At 37.7% G+C, this 20,001-nt stretch overlaps 1 protein-coding gene across 4 annotated transcripts in view; it reads left to right on the forward strand.

Annotated features, from left to right (window-relative positions):
• Positions 1-3,006: 3,006 nt before the first annotated feature.
• LOC111255127 (uncharacterized) overlaps positions 3,007-20,001 on the forward strand; it is a gene marked incomplete at its 5' end in the record, with an annotated part of 37,288 nt that continues 20,293 nt past the window's right edge. For all 4 annotated transcript variants that reach the window (XM_086976404.1, XM_086976405.1, XM_022816789.2 and 1 more), the window contains 1 exon segment: positions 3,007-3,170. In XM_086976404.1, the coding sequence (XP_086832530.1) occupies positions 3,007-3,170 (164 nt within the window).

A 20,001-nucleotide genomic window follows, 5' to 3' on the forward strand; every position in this document is an offset into this window, starting at 1 on the left:
CGGGTCGAGCTGTGTGCACAGTCGAAGAATACCTAGTAGATAAACTGGCCTTCAGGAGACAAATGTCAGGACTTTTTCGAAGACCACGTTTTCCAAATAGATCCGTAACTATAGTGTTACAAATTTACGAAAGCCCACAACTAAAGTGAAGGGTTAATGTTCTAACCGCTTAAGATCGGAGGGGGCAGTGGTTAAACGAATTTACAATAATTCAAACACTAAATATGGCATTGAATCTCAATCAATAAACCTCAAAGTGGAACTAAGATATTATGTTGAAAGGTGATGTTCTAGCCAAGCTTATCACGTCCGTTTAGACATACGATTGTAATGTACTAGACATCTTTCCGATGAAAAATATAATCGATCAGGTTTCATAACCCGCTAAAATTCAAAATACAAGTGAAACTGGTGTCCAACACAACCATTTTGCTGGTGGACTACACTCGTTGCAAGTTTTCTTGAACAGAGAAAAAATTAATTTTAGATTTTCTGAACCTCGATATCAAAGTATCACTTAACGTTAAACCCAGAAGAGCAGGAAATTTGTAAAAAAACGTCCGGTTATAAAAGAAAGTAAATAAGTAACAAGATAAAATAAAAAAAATATCGGTAGGATATCGATGAAACCATTTCATAGGTCTGTTGAAATTTTTGAGCATTTTATTATTTCGAGCCTTTCAATATGGTTTTGTTGTAATTCTATCTGCACCTGGTTGTCGGACACGCTCTTCCGTCGACCTGAGGGCTAATTCTTTTTAGTTAAATTGAAAGGTCTTGGAATTGACACGCATTACTCCACGTTAGTCTTGTGCATACCCAACTGACCGATATTTACGAGCGAAGATTGATGGTCAATTGATCGTGTCCCCTTGTGTTTATTTCCCTGACATATCTGGTTTGTATTTCACTTTATTAACTAATGGCATATAGCGCAAAGTTAGGTCAGTGGAGTATGCAGATAATTTAAAATTATGCGGTTTAATGAAAACCATGCTTCCACGCAATTTCGTAATCACCTGTAAAAGGTGTTTCTCAGAGGTTCGGTAAAAATAGTACCCAAATTATACACTAAAGGAATATTATCTGTTCTTATTATTATTCGTGAATTTTGATTACCAGCGAAATCACTTTTAAAGCTTTCCGAACTCAAGAACTAGTATTTTGATTTACTAAACTAATAAAATACGATTTCTTCCCCTTGGTATTGGCTTTGTAGTTAGAATCTCTTAGCTAGCTTAACGTGTGCCTCAGGGATCCTTTATGGGAACTGTCTGGAATTGTTGGTTGCCAATTCAAGGCTACAACATTTTATGGATCTCAGGTTTTATGGATTTCAGGAAGTCAAATCTTTACCAGACCACTGCTGTACGCGACGTTCAGCCAAAATATACACCCTCTGAATCAGAAGTTACAACGAGTGCTCTATTTTACAACATCTAGCGGCATTCCCGACCTGGGGGAGATGCATATATGGAGCGAATATTTCCACAAAAATTCATCGGACATTACGTTCACGTAATCATTTTTCTAGTAAATGTCGGCATAGTAACTTGAACGGCTAATTTTGGCTAAGAAAATGAAGAATAGCTAATTCAAGCTAGTAGAATATACCATACAGCTACTGTGAATGCATAAAAGTAAATTTTGAGTAATGCTGCATTGGAAACCCAATATGCTCAAGTTTCTTACATTAAATCATTTACAAATGTCCTCTAAAAGTTTATTTGGTGCCCACAGAATACACCTTTGAAAAAGAAACATCCCCATAGGAGCGATTGTTTGTAAAAAATCTTAGGAGGATTTATGGGGTTATTAGGAGTTTTACGGACCGTCAGGTGAAGTCCTTGACGTTTTGAGCTTTACCTGCCGCGAGCGGCATTTCAACAAAAATGCCGTTGCTTTGTCTGAAATGATCAGCTGCGTCCTGTATAGTCTCCAATTGAATGCGAAAGCTATTCATATACCCTTTACTAGGTCGATACCTGGGCTAATTTGCGTTCATTATATGTGAGAGAAACGTTGTAAAGGTTTGTTCCTATCTGCGGATGGTAGAAGCTTTGCTAATTTCGATTAAAAATTGGCTAATTTCAAGATCGGCTGAACTGGATCATATAAAACACAGGTCATCTGACCGCATCTTACACCATAAGTGTAACGGAACAAAGATTGGTTAAATAATAGACTTGTAATATATTTACTGGTTTACTTTAGCTACTGAAAAAATGTAATGTCATTAAACATGGAACAACACGATAGCCAACATTTGAGTTTGCCCCTGTTGGTCCTTTACTAAGAATCATGATCATCTATTCCAGTTTTAAGTTTACTCATATGGTAATACCCAATGACGATTTCCATGTTGGCAGTAACCTTTGTCTTCAAGCGGTTAGAACCGTTTTTCATAATCCCTGATCGCGGACGACGATTTGGTCCATCCAATTGCCTATGCGATAGTTTTGTCTATGCGATAGTAGATAGTAGATAGTATTGCCTACGCGATAGATAACACTAATAAAATTAACATAATTTTTTTCTTATAAAAAATTGTTTGCCCAAAAAAAAATCTTCTAATATATTTTTTAAGATAACACATCTTGAACTTTTGTGAAATCAGTAAAATAAATTTCAAGTTAAATATTGGCGTCTAGATAAAAAGGTACGACTGTAATTGCTTCGTTGCGAGCATGACAACGGGCAATACCTCGCAAATTAATAATACAATAACTACATAAAATTAATAAAAAGAAAAACCTTAAATTCACGTTTCTAGCAGAGCAACGCTGACGCCGTTTGATCCATGAGCAATGCAGTTGCTGGCTTCTCATTAAGCGTACTATACGCATAACTCAAACATTAACGAACTAAACTAATAATGATCGCGTCTTTCGAGATCTTCTTCTATCGATCGACACTCTCCCCTAAAAGTGTTAAGTTAGGTTGGTTTTTAAGAACTTTTTGAGCTAGTTCGTAACAAGCTTTTGTGTTTTTTTGGCCCTGCTTTAGATCGCCGTCGTTCGTCAAAATCGACTCAGCCCACCGCTCAATGCAAGGCAACTATACCTGCCGGGTGGAGACCGATAAGGGTGTTTCCGAGAATGACTTTTATCTCATTGTGATAGTCGACTCGTGCAAAGAACAATCCTGGACAACGTACTCCGACAGAATAGGTAAGTCATCTTTAGATATGCCACAAGTGGGGTTCGTTTGAAATCAGTGCGGGTCGTCGGAGCAATTGGTCGATTTGCCACTACAACATACATGATCTTTTTGGTAAGGCTGTACCAAAACCACTTGTGTGTCTATGGTCCCGCTCATAGTTATTACCTGGCTTCGTTTTCTTTATTTTAAAAATTGTATTCTTTTTTTTTCATTTTACTTATTAAACGATATGTTCTCACTCGTTACTTCCTAACCTCTTGTTTTGTGCAATGTAACCGAAGCCTTTATTAGACCAAGATAATTCAAGCAAATTCAGTCAGGTATAAAAATGACTTAGTTCCAATGGTGACCTGGTTGAGTTACAATTTTACTTGTTAATATTTTGTTGTTTAAATATCACTTGCTAGCTAACTAGAAAGAGTTTGACAGCGAAAAAAAAATCATTACTGGCATAGCTTTCTACCTAGCAAGCATTTCTTATAGTTTATAGTAAAAAAAAAAACTTGCAAGAAATAGCTGGGACTGCCCGGTTGTTTTGGCACTAATTAATTCTGGTACATAGTCTGATACTGGTACTTAGTGAGCAATCAAGTGATACAAAATGTAGTCGACCTCATTTCGCATTTATTAGCCGTGATAAAGATATAACTAACCTGTAGTTCGTTGCATGGTATTGGTAGCAATGAGCTAACCCACATTTTCGGCAAACATCAACATCTCTGACGGTAGATCCTGTGCGTCGCAAACCTGAACACTGCTTTAGGAGTATCGGTTTGCTGTGCATACGGCTTGTTGTCCAATTCGTTTCATCGATTCATGAGAAAAAGAATCAGATTAAGCGAAAGTTTCAAATAAACCAAGGATTTCAACTTATTATGGCGTGTGGGTCAAGAAAGCAGTGTTTCCTGTTGAAGTATGAGGCTTCGTCGCTTCTTTCAAAAATGCTGGTTTAATGAAACATGGAAGAGGTATTTTAAACTTTGCTGTCACTTCATGGAAATGATGAAAAGGCGATGGCATATCAAAAAAGATGATTCGACGGTTGAATCCAGTACATTCTATTTTTCTCAAGATCCTATTTATAGCTGTTAGCACGGATTTATTCTCTATTGATCGGTACTTAGTATCCGACATGTACTCATTTTCCTCAGCATATTCTAGCTTTTTTTCATTTTTATCAGCCAGATATTTTATCAGCCACTTCATCGAATGTGCGGGTTCCTTTTAGGTTCGCTTTTTTAGATTAACGCAAAGACACTGCAAAGAAGGACGTTGATGAAGATTCGGGGAAAAATCTCAAAAACTAGGGGTGTTAGGGCTACAACCGATTAGAGCTATCGACCGGTATTTGCTATCGATGCATCCCTAATCTGGCTACCGCTGAAACTTAAGGATTTGGATTTGCATAAGGAGTATCGGCTTCATGGAGAGCTGAATGCAGAAGTAGTGTCGATTATTAAGCTATTTTCAGCTTGTGATTTTGAAGATGCCGGTCTTGAAAAATGAAAACGAATCATGAAAGGTTCGAAGAAATTCAACGAGCTTTCCAAGCTGTCTGGTATAAACAGGAGTTTATTTCGAGATTTAAGATTACCAATTTATACTTATATATATATCTATGACAAATTCCGACAGTAATCTATTAACGTAACCCACTAAACAGTGATGTAATTCTCATTCCTTAAAGTTGTGTGAAAAGTATGGCACAGAACTGTTAATATGAAACTGTAAAAGAGAGTTCACAGTAAAATATTTTTTCGTTCACCAAAAGCCGTTCGCAAGAATCGTCGATATGGAAAGGAGCTCAAGTGCCAACTGTCTATGTTCTAAGTTGAATAAAGATGGAAAGTCTACAAATTCTATATATGGCCTTTATAGATCAAGGTTGTGCCTAGTATATCATTAGGATTTAGGGCGTAATCATAGTGGATGCGTCGTTCACGACCGGATCCGCGTAGCTCACCGCAGATGAGTGACGTTTAGTCAAGAACAACAATAAGTAGGACCGGAAGGATACTTTGTAAATGCTTTTATATACCTAATCTAAACGCTGCGCATTTTATAACAAATTAGAAAACAGATGCCCTTTGCGAACCCGTGAGCAATTTACTATAAGGTAGAAGTCTTCTTGTTTCCTTGAGCAACCAGTACTAATTCTACAACGTCGATTTACCTGGTCGCTTTGTGACTGCCTTGACGTTGATACAGAGACTGATCCCAATTAATATGCTCTTACCCGCGCTTAACTTATTGGTTAACTGCATACATATCTGCACAATTGGTGCTAAATAACTTAATCATTGATTTCAACTCGGTCCTGCGAACGAGAATATTCGCGCATGTTCTATTATTTGGAATCGTCAGGGTCTGTCAAAATCATCCGCTAACATTAGTGAATTTCCGTGATTGCAACAACTGCACCATATCTTAATGAGTGAACCTATTGAGCCTCTTTTCAATTGAATTGACTGTTTTAGTTTGGTTCCACATATACCGCTGCCCTACAATTGCCTTCGGCTACAGGAACTTTTCTACCGTCTAATTTTGAGCTCCAGAAATCGATACTCCTTTATTGAGGAGTCTTACATTGCTCATTTGACAAACAGGATGATTCTTTGTGCCGTACGTGTAGGCTTTGTAGATCAGGTTTCGATGAAAGTAGCACGCTGATGAGGGTAGTTGGTGATGCTGATTTATACACTGTTTTGTGGGTCTATCAAATGATTCAATTAGATTAAAAAAAAATTGCTTTTAAAAAACCTTCGTTTTTTTCATTTTTTTTATTACTTATTTTGTTCCGTCAGCCTATTATAACAGCACTCTGCTGTGAGTACAATATCAACCGAGAAGAACTTTTTAAAGACAGATGTTTCAGGTGGAAATGCATTTTTTCGATGGGTAAGGGAACTGCTTAAGGGTGGCTTATCGAGTTTGAAAACAGGATCCGGAACCTAGAAGGATGCCTCCTGCTCTGAGTTCGATGACGACCATCTAAAAACACTTTTGAAAGAAGACGCCACAATGACCGATTTTCGCACACTTGTCACGAGTCCGAAGAGATGAGTCAAAGGACCAACCCATGCCCAAGCAGATGTTTATCCAAAAAAGATTACACTTTGCGTTTGTAGGTTTCAGAAGGCCCGATTCACTGGGAACTACTTCCTACCAACCAAAAGATGGATGAGTACGTTCATTCTGTCCAGTTGCATTGAATCAAGCAGGTTATTCAAGAGAAGAGATGAAAAAAAGCAAGTCAGATTATTTTGGTCTATAATAACACAAGCACGTGGAAACATCGCCAAAGCTGCCCTCTTAGACTTCAAATAAAAAGTTGTGTTGCGCCTTCTATATTTTTCGAATCTTTCAGTAATAGATATTCACCTTTTTCATTTATTTATCAGTTCCGCCGCCTCAGATTAAGAACTCAAAATTGAAAAATTTCTTTTGGACAGGTGTAACTTAGCGTCAAAGGAATAAGGTAACGTGGTGTTTTCTATTCAGTAAGAAAGTATAGCAGCTTTGAACAAATAGCTTCTGCGGTTATAAGATAACTCTCTCTTTACATATATATATATATAGACACACATTAATGAGGCGCTTTTCCAATAAATTCTATATCCTAGGTATTATTGGATGTGAGAGATACTGCGTACCGGCCGACAATTTTTACATAATTAAATAGTATACTCTTATTTTGTACAATCTGCATGTATGTGTGTGCGTCCTGTATCAGTAATTTCCACATTGAGTGCCTCGAAATGCGTAACCATGGTAACATCTCTTACATGGAACAGTGAGGTCGCTTCCTCCTTAGAAATTAGCCTCTTCGGACCTGTAATCATCTTTGTTGCACGCCGTGCATTCCTTACGAGTACTGTAAGTCCTTTTGCTCGACAGCGTTTCCAAGATGTGCGATTTCATGTCAATTCAGATACTGAGTAAGTTGCTGTTTGGTCGCATGCGAAAAATTTGCTTTTTAGTTTTCGTTGATTCGTATTATTGACCTGTTGATCGAAGTGTGTTACTTATTTGTCACCCTAGATGTTGAAGGAACAAGTTGATCCATTATTTGCTTAGCATTGTCACAAATTGCTCTGAAAACGCGTTTGCCCTTGGACTTGGGCATATATAGCAATACCACGGTATTTCAAGATGGAAGGCTCATACATGTAAGTGAAAAAGTCACATCGCTTTGAAGCGAAACAAATCAAGCGAGAATCGTATAACAGTAGAATATCGGCAAAATAAGACAAACGATGCCTAATAAATCTTAGTAACTTCGACAGGAGTACTTTCTTATTTTCGTTGTTATGAATGAAGCTTGAGTTAGAAGTTTCAAAGATGGCCGTGTGGCGAATACGCTGCGTAACTCAGGCGCTTAGTTAATTAAGTTAACGATTATTATTGTATTACGGTTATTATACGCCGGCTAGCGGCGGTTGGCAGATTTGTGTTGCTTTATGTTGTTGAGTTGCCCACCAGGCTTGGAACTTACATATCTGGAAAATCGCGAAAATGCTGTGCGATTATAGCTCATTAGAAAGGATTTGATGCGCTGGTGTGTCTTGATTCCTTGACAATATAGAAACGTTGCTAACGGCATCATGGTAGATCGTTAGCACAATGTTCACATGCTCGTCTTGCCTCGAACGAAGACATAACTATTGGTCCAAGAAGGGATCTATAAAGGTGCAGGAAGACGTGTTCTGGGCAATTCGAGCTGGCAGACTTGATAGATAACATAACAATGCATGTATACACTCGCATGACCAGTAGCGGAAAAGTTGGAGATTCGTATAGAGGATAAACCTACGTGCGTCTAAACTGAAATTTCGTACAAAGCCGTGTGTTATTAAATCCTCGTCCAAAGCACCTTAAAAATTAACAAACGATTGGTCAGGAAAGACCTGAAAGAATCGCAAATAACGGGAAAAATGTCATAGTAGAAAATTCTTTTTTAGGAAAGGGTCGTCCGAGAAAATGTCAAATGACCTTATAACATTCATTGTATGTACAACAAAACACGTATACCGCGAAAGCGGGTACCATAGTCATGAATATTAGAGAAAGGCGGATTACAAAACCGAACGAAGACAGCCATATTGCAAGTTACAAAAATAAGATGGATCTCAAGTTAATATATGCGGAGAAATAAGTTTTACTTTTAGGCCGTTTGTTAGGATATGACGGTCTCTACTAAAATAAAATAAAAAGGCAGCATGGAATATCTTAGACAGAAGTCTCAGAGCTTACATTAAACTACTAGCCAGTGGGTAATCAGATATAATGTTTGCTGAAAAACTTTAGAGTTACACAGTAAGTCGGATTTCATAAAAGTGCCAAGCTAAGTGACAGTTACTTCTTCGACAATATCTGAAAAATTAGGACCTTTTGGGAGAAGGCCTCAGACATAATGGCAAAGTTTGTTGAGCGACTAAAATTGGACCGACTTTTTCAAAAAAAACAAATACTTGTGACACCTTGTGACAGTCTTCGAGCGTCACACAATTAGATTCTGTAGTACTTAACCGAGAGCACCGAAGCAGCGCTTATGGAACACATAACTCACCAAGCTAAAGGCTCTGCTAATGTATGGTTAACTTTCTACATTATGTTCCGATGATGACTGAGGCCGTAATTGATATCATTAGCCAACTCGGCATAAATCGCATGTTTGAATATAGACATGCGCGCAAAAAGCTTCCTCAAATATTTTTCTCATGAAAGAGTATTTACTTACATAGCACGGATGACCGTCATGGCATAGAATGTCAGCTTGTTAACAGTTTAGTTTGAGGGGATGGGTTTTTTAAGGAAGAATGCAAACATATACCACTAATGCTAAAGGTTACGAAGTCGAGAGTGCTCGAGAAACTTTACAGACGGAAGTTATGCGGCGCCTTAGGCCGAGGATCTTTCAGCGACTACAAATGTAACGTCCCACGTCAGAAAACACAGTTGTTCAAAAGACTTACACCATTGAGCTTGCTATTGAAGCAATATCTATTATATTTACACTATAAACGTATTTACTTTCAAAAGTTAATATTTATTTGCTTATAGTAATAGGATTAAAGTGGTACCGTTGTCTTACTTGCGTAATGAAATAAGAAAGGTCTTGTTCTACTCAAATAAAGAGAGCGTCGTATAGTATCCAGTGAAGTATAGGTTTAATTAAAGCTTGTCCGTTAGTTCCAGTATGACGAAAGTTTTAAAGTACCCCGCACTACATTGGTAACGTTTTTACAAGTTATTTTTTGTTCTGTTTACGAGGTAGGGAAAATACAAAGAAAGCAATCGAAGAGAGCAATCGAGCATTCCAAAACTCTCATACAGATAAAGATAAACCGCATTGTATGGTAATTGTGATCAGATATAATGTGTTATATTTTACGCGAGGGTTTGATAAATTATACAAAGTTTTATTCATAAAAATCTCCTAGACTCAATATTACAAACTTTCCGATTCATTTTGCTTAGTGGGGTTAGTAGGAACAATTAAAAACTTTCAAATATTTGAATTTGTTATAGTTACGTGAGTCACAAGCTCGGGGACGTCGAGAAAGGCCAAGACCATCGATCGTATAAAATATAAAGAAGGCTAGATATAGATAAACTTTCAAAGGCGTGGTCGCCTAAGTAATTGTTTCAAATTGTTTTTTTTGTGTACCCTATTATCTGATGTGAGTTTAAAAAAGCTTGCATGCTTCGTGTAATTTTTCTTGCGTGTGTTTGTGTTGGTGAGTATGAAGTATTGCTTGATGAAGTATTGAAGTTTGAATTGCTTTAATTACATTTTATGAGTTAACCTCGTCTAGTGAAGACAGTTTAAAACGAAAAGGACCTGTGTGCCAATGATCACGTGCATATGAGAAAAGCGAGGATGATTGTTTGTGGTAGGAATTTGAGAGACTATAGCTCATAGTTATACGTTTATTTTGAAAACTACCGTTTGAAACTCACATCGGGCTTGACTGGCAATAACTATTGACGACCTGCAACATAGATATTTTTTTTGTGAACACAAAAAGAAAGCGAAACGGTAGGGTCTGACTTAAGCTATAAGAGCTATTCAACACATGGCTAGTATCGAAATAGAGAGGGAACGAGAAAACTCACCGATATAGGTTTTACTCGGACCGAGATGAGTTGAAGACGAATGATGAGGGGCTAATTTTAGTATACGCGCTTCCTCGATGGTGCAGAAGTTATGTAGGTATGACCAGACATGGGCACATTTCACTTTTGCCAGTTTTACCCTTCTAAAACCATACCTGACGCGCAATTTGACAGATTTACATTACAGGTTGCCTGAATATGTTTGTCTGAGACACTCAATAGTCTTTTGTAACTCCTTCTTTGTCGTCTTTCCCGACTTTCTTTGTGATTAATATATTAATTTATTCTAGTAAATACATACGGATTTATTTTAACATGCATCCATCAATACACATATTAGTGATAATTGACAAAATCCACGATTGGCCTCTGGTGAACCGGTCTTGCTATATCCACTCCCTGCCGCCTACTTATTAAAAACATACATACAAGCATCAAAATCGGGGTTACGAGGGTTTTTGGTAAACATTTCTTTATGTACAAAATGGTTTTATACCGAAGTTCATATCTCTGTCGTCTGAAGCGACTCTGTTTTTGCTGCTCGCTGGTCACGACTTCGATGTGGATCAGATCATCACCTGTAATCAAACAACTTGAACATTCGGTATTGACTAGAAGCATCAGCACAGCACACATTTCCCTCCCCCGAGCGTTCTAACTTACTAGTCGGCCTTTACTCCACACCCAAAACTCAATTTTGGGGGGGTCCGTCCGTATTAGCTTGAACCATATGCGCCCAAGACCAGGCTTAAATTGACTCCTCTGTTTTCAGCCCTGAAGCTGTAATCCGATCCAGTGCAACCCACTGCAAAATTTGCATGCAACATACCGCTGAATTCCCATTGCAAACCAGAACATGTCTGCGCAAAAGGCGTGCCAGGATGATATGATGCAACTCCTTTATTATGGAATGAAAACAATTTTAAAGCTTTTGCTTGGCGCTTTTCAAGAGTATCCAACGTTTATCGTGCCCGCAGTCCATCAATATATAAGGTATCTATTATTTCTCATAGTCCTGCCTATTGTCTAAGAAAAAGGTAGATATAGATTTGAATAATAGAGTACAGCTGAGAAACTTGACGGCTGACCGATTGGTTTGAACTTTAATGGTAACAAATGAATTCTTTTATAGCACATCGATTAGTACGTTATTATTTCATACCATATACACCCGTGTCTATATGGATATCGTTAAACTGTGATGGGTCATCCACAAGAGGCGGTTCGCACTGAACTCTAGCTAAATCGTTCAGGTAGCACCTTTTGTCAAAGCGATTTGCTGAGCACAAGGAAGTGATTTTTGCCACCTACGATAGTCTTGAATTCCGAGACACGGCCCTTGATGATTAAGCCTGGCTGCCTCATTTTTCGGAAATGCGGTCCAATCCGAATTCGTTTGCTGTTAAAAAAATTTATTTTTACGATGAGCTCGTTAGGTCATTTGCGGGGCCAAATTCCGAGCATTTCAATTTTGTGAAAAAGGCTCATGAAACATGCACCAAATAACACAACTAATATCATAAAAAACAAACACTTGTGCTAAAGGAGCGTTTTACTATGATTCTATTATTCGCTAAAGCACAAATACGGTAATTCCGTTTCCTAAGTCAGTCATTCAAATGAAAACGGTCTTCATAGAAAGGTTAACTACATATCGGCTGCAGGGTACTTTGGCCAACAAACATTGCTTCAATCTACCTCTTCGATTATTAATTTTTGGAAAGTTGATATGCCACAAGGTACCTTTGCCCTTGTTTTTGTAACGAATGACACTTCAGTCAACCTTACCTTTTTTTTCAAGTTTCTCAAATGTCATATGGACAGTTTCGAAAAATGCTGGTGAACATTGTATAATTCTTATGGTAACTGTACGCTAACTTAAAGTGTGCGGAACATGAATGTTTCACACAGGATGCCCCAGTATTTTCAGTGAATTTAATTTACTATATCGAAAGGAGGAAGCCGTTGTTTTTATTGCAAACGAACGTTCACAGGTTCTGGTTTCTAAAACTTATGATAACAGAGCGAATTGCATTCGCAGGAACGTTCTACGACAAGAACAGGTAATATGTCAAGAGTTTACGGAGCTTCATACGCGATGCAAAATAAAGGTGACGTTGTCGGATATTGAGTTAAGGCAGGTTGTAAACATACTTTAGGAAAAAAAATTCGGTGCATAACTTTTTAAGTTATCTTAGAATGTGCAAAGGAGTACAATTTGGCGTAGTTCTATCGGCCTTTTGAATGCTGCACTGTATGCTGAACCGTTACCTCGGTGCAATTCGATTTCAGCAGCATAAATCCATATAGCTCCCGACACTGGTTTCACAATGCAGATATTTTTATGTAGTCGCCACATGTTTTTGATGTAATTCTTTTTGAATACTTTTTTTGTGTGAAAGACCAAGTATACAGGAATAAACAAACAACTATCTAAAAAGCGAAAACAAATATTCAGACAACGATCGGGTCGATCGAATTGAAATATGTCAACCTGCCATTGAAAATTTCGCATACCCATCTTGTTTCGTAGTTTTTACAGAGTATTTATGATCTCCACTGGCTGGTCAAATGCAATTTAAAAAAAGAAAATGCAACTTAATTTTTTGAAGAGGATTGGGTCACGTTCCTCTGTTGTTGACTTTGAACAAAGTATAACACACATTTCAGTGCTAAACGTAGACTTCGCTGACCTACAGGTAGCTCGTTAAGCTCCCAATTTCTAAGAGTATTTCTTGTTGAAATTTCATGCAGACATGTTTGACTAGAGTGAAATATAGGGCCTATTAAAAGGACCTGTCACTTACCTTAACTAACTCCCAGAAGTACGGTAATGGCCTACAAAATTCAACAGTATTATTATCACAGCAAATTAGCGTACATTGACACTCCTTATCGAGGAGTGTACTGTCCTATAGTAAAATCCGGTATGAAGTTTCGGTAGCTTTGATCGCTTTATGTGATGTTTTTTTTTATGAACAGAATGTGCAAAATGCCCACTTTTCTACTTGAAGTTGAATTTCTCGGCGAGAATTTGGAGCCAAGTAGTTAGGCATTTTACCTTTGATCGAAGTTTGGAAGGTGGTTATCAACAATGACTATATCTGGGCGTGTAGCCTTGATTGAAACCGGTTTTAAATTATCTTCAATTGTTAGAGGGTGAACTTTTCAACAAAAAAAACAATTTGTATTGAATTCATTAAGCAATTTACGTAGATCAAAGTTTGAAAGCTGATTATCAACTACGGGATCCTGCTCTGATTTAGATGATCCAGGAGATTTGTGCCTTCCAAATCCGCGCGAGGTCCAAGCGGTTGAAGAGTGGCTGCAGTAGCTAATTTGCAATTAACAAAATGCTTACGGTCACTAGAAAAGCCCAGGGAAGTGGCGAGTACAGAAGAATATGGAAAACACTAGCAACGTTTTGGAAATTACAAGGCAAAATCGTGCGTGAATCCCAAATGAAACCCTTATTACTCCTTAGCGATGTAAGCTTATATTCAAATTTATATAATTAGTTATAGATCGTAACGCGTCTATTTCATCAATCGTCAGACGATCTGTGGTTCTGCGCAACGTTTAGCAAAATTCCTCTAAGAAACTGCAACGAGTCTATGATGGTGGCCATCTCGCATTTGACCAGACGCCTGTAATTAGCCGACAAATGTCACAGTTACCGAAGTAATCCGGAATTCAAGAACGGACTGTACTTTCAACTTGTGAATAATTTAAGGGGCAGTTAAATAAGCTCTACAAAGTTCGAGAGCACAGTCAGTTCGACCTACCAAAAAAGCACCGAACACAATCTTTTTGCTCCGTATGAACAAACCATAAGTATGAATCGGTCAATTTGAGAAGCTCCCTTGAACGTACGCGTTACAGGGACGATACGACCGACGAGAACTTCCCATTTCGTAAAATGTTATTCTTGAAACAGAGCGCCATCCAATGAAAATGATCGGTCTAGGCATGATGCATTTCTTGATTTTAGGAGAGTACAGACTCATGTGTTTACATGTGAAATAATTTTTAAGGTTTTTTCATTTCCAGAGTCCATCCTCCATTTTAGCTCGCGTTCTTATTAGGTTAGCTTCCAAAGCACTATGATAAAGTGAAGAGGAACAGATTTCTCCGTCCAGTGTATGTTCTCTAGAAACTTGAGCTTTAATCCTATCTCGTCGAGCCTGATTTTCTCACCACATAGTGTCCCTCCACATAGTGACAGGTGTCCCTCACCTCGCAGTTGTGGCCATATTAATGCAATGCGTCTAAGGTATTCTCCGACTCCTGCGCTGCTTGATTCTCAGGCTATTATCCTTGCGACGCTCTATCTCTCCAGTTTCTTTTTTTGGCTTATTGCCGTCAAAGCCGAGGCTTCCCACCCCGTTTGTTTCGCGATCAATGACTGTCGTGCGCGATTTTGTCCGTCCCCCAAATTTTAATGCGTTAATTGCTTAGGCAAGGGTGACCACTATGTGTTTTGCTAACACTATACGTTAAGCTTTAAATACTCAAAATGCATTTACTATAATATGGACTATTTATCTTAACGTGTATCATTATATATCAGGTGAAGCATTATTTCATATTTTAGAATGACGCTATTTTATACGCGATACTCTTTTTTGGACCTAAGATGAACTTTGAGACCAGATTATTTAGATGTGGTTACTTGGGTTTATAACAAACAACTCGTTGGAAGACATGAAAAGTAAAAAAAATCGAGTGGTTTACGAATAAGGGTTCCATTTAGGATCTGAGCAGCAGGCATAGCTTGCCGTAAAAATATTTTTAAAAAATGACAAATTGGTAAAAAATTAGATTTATTTTTGCACCTGAATATGATTTATGATTTAAAAAATGGAATAAGCATAAAAGGTCACATCAGTGGGAAATTATACCTATTTTTTTTACCATATACTATATACCAGCGGGACCTCACCTTAATGCAAATGAATGGTCTATTTGGTGGTACAGTGCAGATGTTATCAATTGCAGCTTTATAAAACCTTTTTGTTTACGGTTAAAGTGCATCGTTAACAATTGGAGATGATTGAGATCCCATATCAAGCAGCTAACATTAGTGCATGAATTGTTTTGCATAACAATGCTCGATCTGACGTCACAAGAGTCATGGTAGCAAAGATGCAGGAGTTGCACTTGTCATCCTCCATAATTCTTAGACATTGCTTCCAAAATTTGTTATTTTTTTCAAAATCCCGAAAACCTTTCAACAGAAACCTTACGCAAAATTTCAACATGTCAACTTCCGAGACTCTGTAAACTCTCGTATCTCAGATCTGTACAGCAGCGTGACAAGTAAGTCACCATCCAACTAGTGGAGGGTCATTGATAATCGAGTGCATCTTTCCATTGAAACTAGAAGAACTGAGGCCACAATAAAGGTTTTTTTAGAGGGTTAGATTTTACTATGTCTTCCTTTATATCGAACGACCTTATATATATATATATATATATAGAAGAATCGATTTTAAAAACGGATCTGCATTTATTTCGAACATGCTGAACAATGCTCAAACTTACATTACTGATGTGTATATTGTTGAAGTGTTAAAAGCTTAAACCTATTTGTATATATAAGAGTTCCGGAGAGAATCTCCCGCACGAATGCCAAAAGCTAGGTCCCGGCAGATTTTAGGAAAGAGCGAGCTTTTTTGGGTGAAGGATCTCGAGGTAGAATTGTCGGCAAGATTGTTCTAAGTGCGCGGAGTCGAGCTCATGAAGAAACGTCTCATGTTGATGGTGAAAACCACACAAACATTCCTGCGCTAACACAAAAAAAAAATTTCTGGCCGTAAGTATCGAGACCATTAAGGACGAGCACTGTGGCCGAGTCAAAATCGTTCGAGAGCAAGTAAGACGGTTCCAGGCAAGCTGCCAGATTCTGGCCTCTCGCCAAGGGAAGGAACCTTTTGTATGCACCATTACTTTAAGTTGTTTGCGCAGAGCAGTATAGTTTTTCTTGGCACGACTTTTATTACACGACGCTTATTGTGCAAATTCGATGACGGTCAGAACGAATTCTACCAGCTCCGTTAGTTTGGATGACACCTAGGTGTGATTAGAACACTGCAAACAAACTCGTCAGATACGTAAAAAATTAACCCGTTCCTGTTCTAGATTTTTTACTCCAATATGTAGAAATATGTATGGAACTATGAGATGCACCATGGCATATTGAAAACGATTAACGCGTTTAAAGTTTTTCTTTTTTGGAAATATGCATTCTATACAATTTGTATTCAAAAATAAGAGATTTATATTGCTTTTTGGACATAATATGTTTAGTGATATCAGAAATATGTTCCCTAGAACCATATCACCATTTTTGAGAAACAACGCACTTCCTTATGCGGAGCTAAACGCTGAATAGCAGCTGCGGAGGAATGTTTCATGTACCTTGCGAAAGCCTTTCCGTGACCGAATTTTATGAAAGGAGCTCTGCGCTGTGAAATGCTCGTGCGCTATACCAACAGAGCTGTCTGCCAAGGGTTAATATTTATGCAACCCTTCGATACTACTGATCTTTAAGACGCCAATAAGGAAAAAAATATTCCAAATAGTATTGATGCTCATTTCAAAAGTGAAATAATTATCTACAATTTTATTGCCGAATCTGATGGAATAAACATTACGATATGTTCAAGTTGCACGCATTGCGTGAAATTAGATAATATAATAACGCGAATCATGATGCAATGAGATGCCAAACTGTTTAACGTCGCTCTCTATCGCACCTTTCACTTAATCTTTAATTTTATTAACGCTGACTGTCTATACGAGCAGGTATAAGACCTCACAGACTACCATATATTTCTTCACTTGGCAACAATATAGTACGCCCATTGTGGTACTGTAACAACCGATTTGGTTTTAAAAAATCGTCTTTAATCGAAGTTACTGTTATGCGAATTTTTCCCAAGTGCACTTGTTACAGACGAGTTCGTTTCTGGTAGGAAAGTCAAAACGTCGGCTATATATCTGCAGTATGTGCGTAGTGTAAAAACCTTGTATTCCGGTACGGTCCAAAGGAGTCATCTGTCTGTAAAAAATGTTTTATTTATTCTGTGACAGGCCTTCTGTAACTAATTTATGTGGGGTAGTGACTGGATCCTCGTGGGGAAATTCTCGCGTGCTAAGCCAACAGAGCTATCTATAAGCTAATGATCAGTTCTCATGCAACCCTTATCTAGCTGTATTTTTTAAACTAGGGCTGAAACAGTCTGCAATCAGAGGCATGAAAATGCTAAAGTGAATTTTCTATGTCAGCCAGTTTCGCTAGGACGGATTGATTAAGGCTATCCACATGCTTGCTCGGCTTTCAAGTATTCAATAAGTGTTTTTTTCATCACATAAAACATAAATTTGCTCTAGTCCTCACAGCCATAGTTTCTTTAAAACAGCGTAAGGCACAATAGCATAGCTAAATCTCAGTGTGTCGCACTGGAAAATTGAATATTCGTGACGCTAAAAGCTTCTTTAGATATGTGACACAGCATGTTATACTTCCAACTGGGGTCGCAGTGCTTGTTTTCGGAAAACATCTAGCTATGCATACGGCTACAACTATGTAGCTGTCGTTTTTGTTTGTCGAACGCAAAATAACCACTTAAAATGGTCGGATTGGGTAGATCTTTCTGTTTTGTTGTTTCACTTTGAGGGAGATCCGAGTAGTAGACGGAACTGAAGACCTTTTTGTCTGAAAAATTGCTCAAGTATGTGTCCTCTCTTCCGTAGAAGGTAACTTTAATCTGTCTCCTTTTAGGCCCGGTACTTAGGTGTAAATCCAAACAGCTGACTTTCGGCTTGAAACACCCGAATTTCAATCTAGGCCGCCACGCATTCCTAAGTTTAGCAGGCGAAAACGTTATCCCGAGCAAACGTAATGGTAATCTGGTTCAGCGGCAGCTTTTTTACCAGGTCTAAAAGTAGTGGAGCATCATCATCTAGTACTAGTTACTACATCATCGTAGTAGTAGTTAGATAGTAGTAAAATCATCAATTATCAGTGTAAAAACTGTGTTGCATGAATAACTATGCCTAAGGTGTGTTTTATGAATAATTCTAAAAAAAAGACTATATTGTACTAAAAGTTATTAGGGAATAGTTGGCTGCTATTCAATGTTACCTCTATTATAAATATTATTAGCCTTTTGCATAAAGAAAATAATCTATTTAATAGCAAAATAGGCTCGGAACAAAGCCTGTGAGTGGCGCTTTAACTGAGCCGTCCTAATTTGGTAACCGCACAGCCATTTTACGTGGATTTTCCTCGCTTTCCTCCTTTTTAATATCGCATCGAATTAATATACCTACGTAACAAGACGGCTACTTTTCGAAAGGTTTTGAAGCGAATTTATAATAAATGTCAATTGAAACGTTAAAGTAGAAGTAAAATATACATGGCGTGCCAGAATCAGTATATTAGCCGAATTAAATTTTTTTTTTTTTTTTTAATATACTATATGTAACTACTTATTAACGAAAAAAGTAAAATATACCAAAAATCTCAAGCCTTAGTAATGTTCCAGGAACAAAATCAAGTTAGTTTAAGAAGAAAATTAAAAATCAAATCAGGTAAATCAACGACAAAACAGGGGTGAGATAAAGCCTGCGGGTGCATCTAGCATGTATACAGGGTATGCCGCCTAAATAAGAAAATTTCTATGGCTTTTTTTCTAAGAACACGCCTAAATAAAACCATATATTTCAACATATACCACAAATTTTATGCATGGAGGTTCCGTTTGCTCGATATGGCTCCTATTTGGCTACTATACAATTACAGCTTCCATTTGGGACTTAACCGAATCACTAGCCATTTGCCGAATATACCCTTTGCAATGCGCAGGTAATATTTTAATAATAATGATGTGTCAAGCAATATTGATAGGCATACACTTGCTAAAGTGTCGGTTAAAAATTATATATACAAAAGCTCCAGTAAAATTTAATTTTGGGTTGACAGCGGGTCAAAAATTCTAAAAATACAAGGACTCAAAACGGTCGAATATTGCAGAATGATTGGAAAGGGTTAACCGTTGGTGCTTAACTTGGTTAGACTAGTATTTTTTTTCCTTGAAACGAGTGTTTCATATATACTGTTTTGAGCCATCTGGTAAATTTTTGAGCCCTTTGCATTGAAATCTTATTGAAGATTTCTATTTTCGCTTCATGAGTATCTCAAAGTTTTTCAGAAGCCTCTTGAATACTGACAGTTACGTAGATCGTCAATTTCGAACAAAAAAGAAAGTTTTTTAGTTTGGGCATAGGTTCGAGCAGCACAAAGAAATTTGATAGCAGCTTATTTTTGCCCAACTTTAAAAAATGGCACATTCCACCATTACGAGTTTATTATTGTTGTTTTGAAAGAATTTTATCTGATATCAAAAATGGCGGATGGGCGGTGGCCCTTTACGACAAATAGCTTGCCAAAAACTGTTCGAACCCAGTTACCCTATATTTGCTCCCGATACAGACAAACCGGCCGTTTGTGTCTATATTTCGGAAGTTCCTTTACGAATTCGGTAAAGGCCATCAACATTTCAAATGGTAAAGCAGGAAACCGAATAGTTTTTTTTAAATTGACTAAACTTTTGTGATTGCTTTAATCCTACAGTGCGATTTGGTACTGAAAGCTTTTAGAGGGAATCGCGCAGTGAATCTGAAAGTGACAGACCTATTGCTCAAGGTGCTTTC

The sequence above is a fragment of the Varroa destructor genome, unplaced genomic scaffold, assembly GCF_002443255.2.
Source record: "Varroa destructor unplaced genomic scaffold, Vdes_3.0 BEIS01000605.1, whole genome shotgun sequence".
In the NCBI taxonomy this organism is placed as follows: Eukaryota; Metazoa; Arthropoda; class Arachnida; order Mesostigmata; family Varroidae; genus Varroa; species Varroa destructor.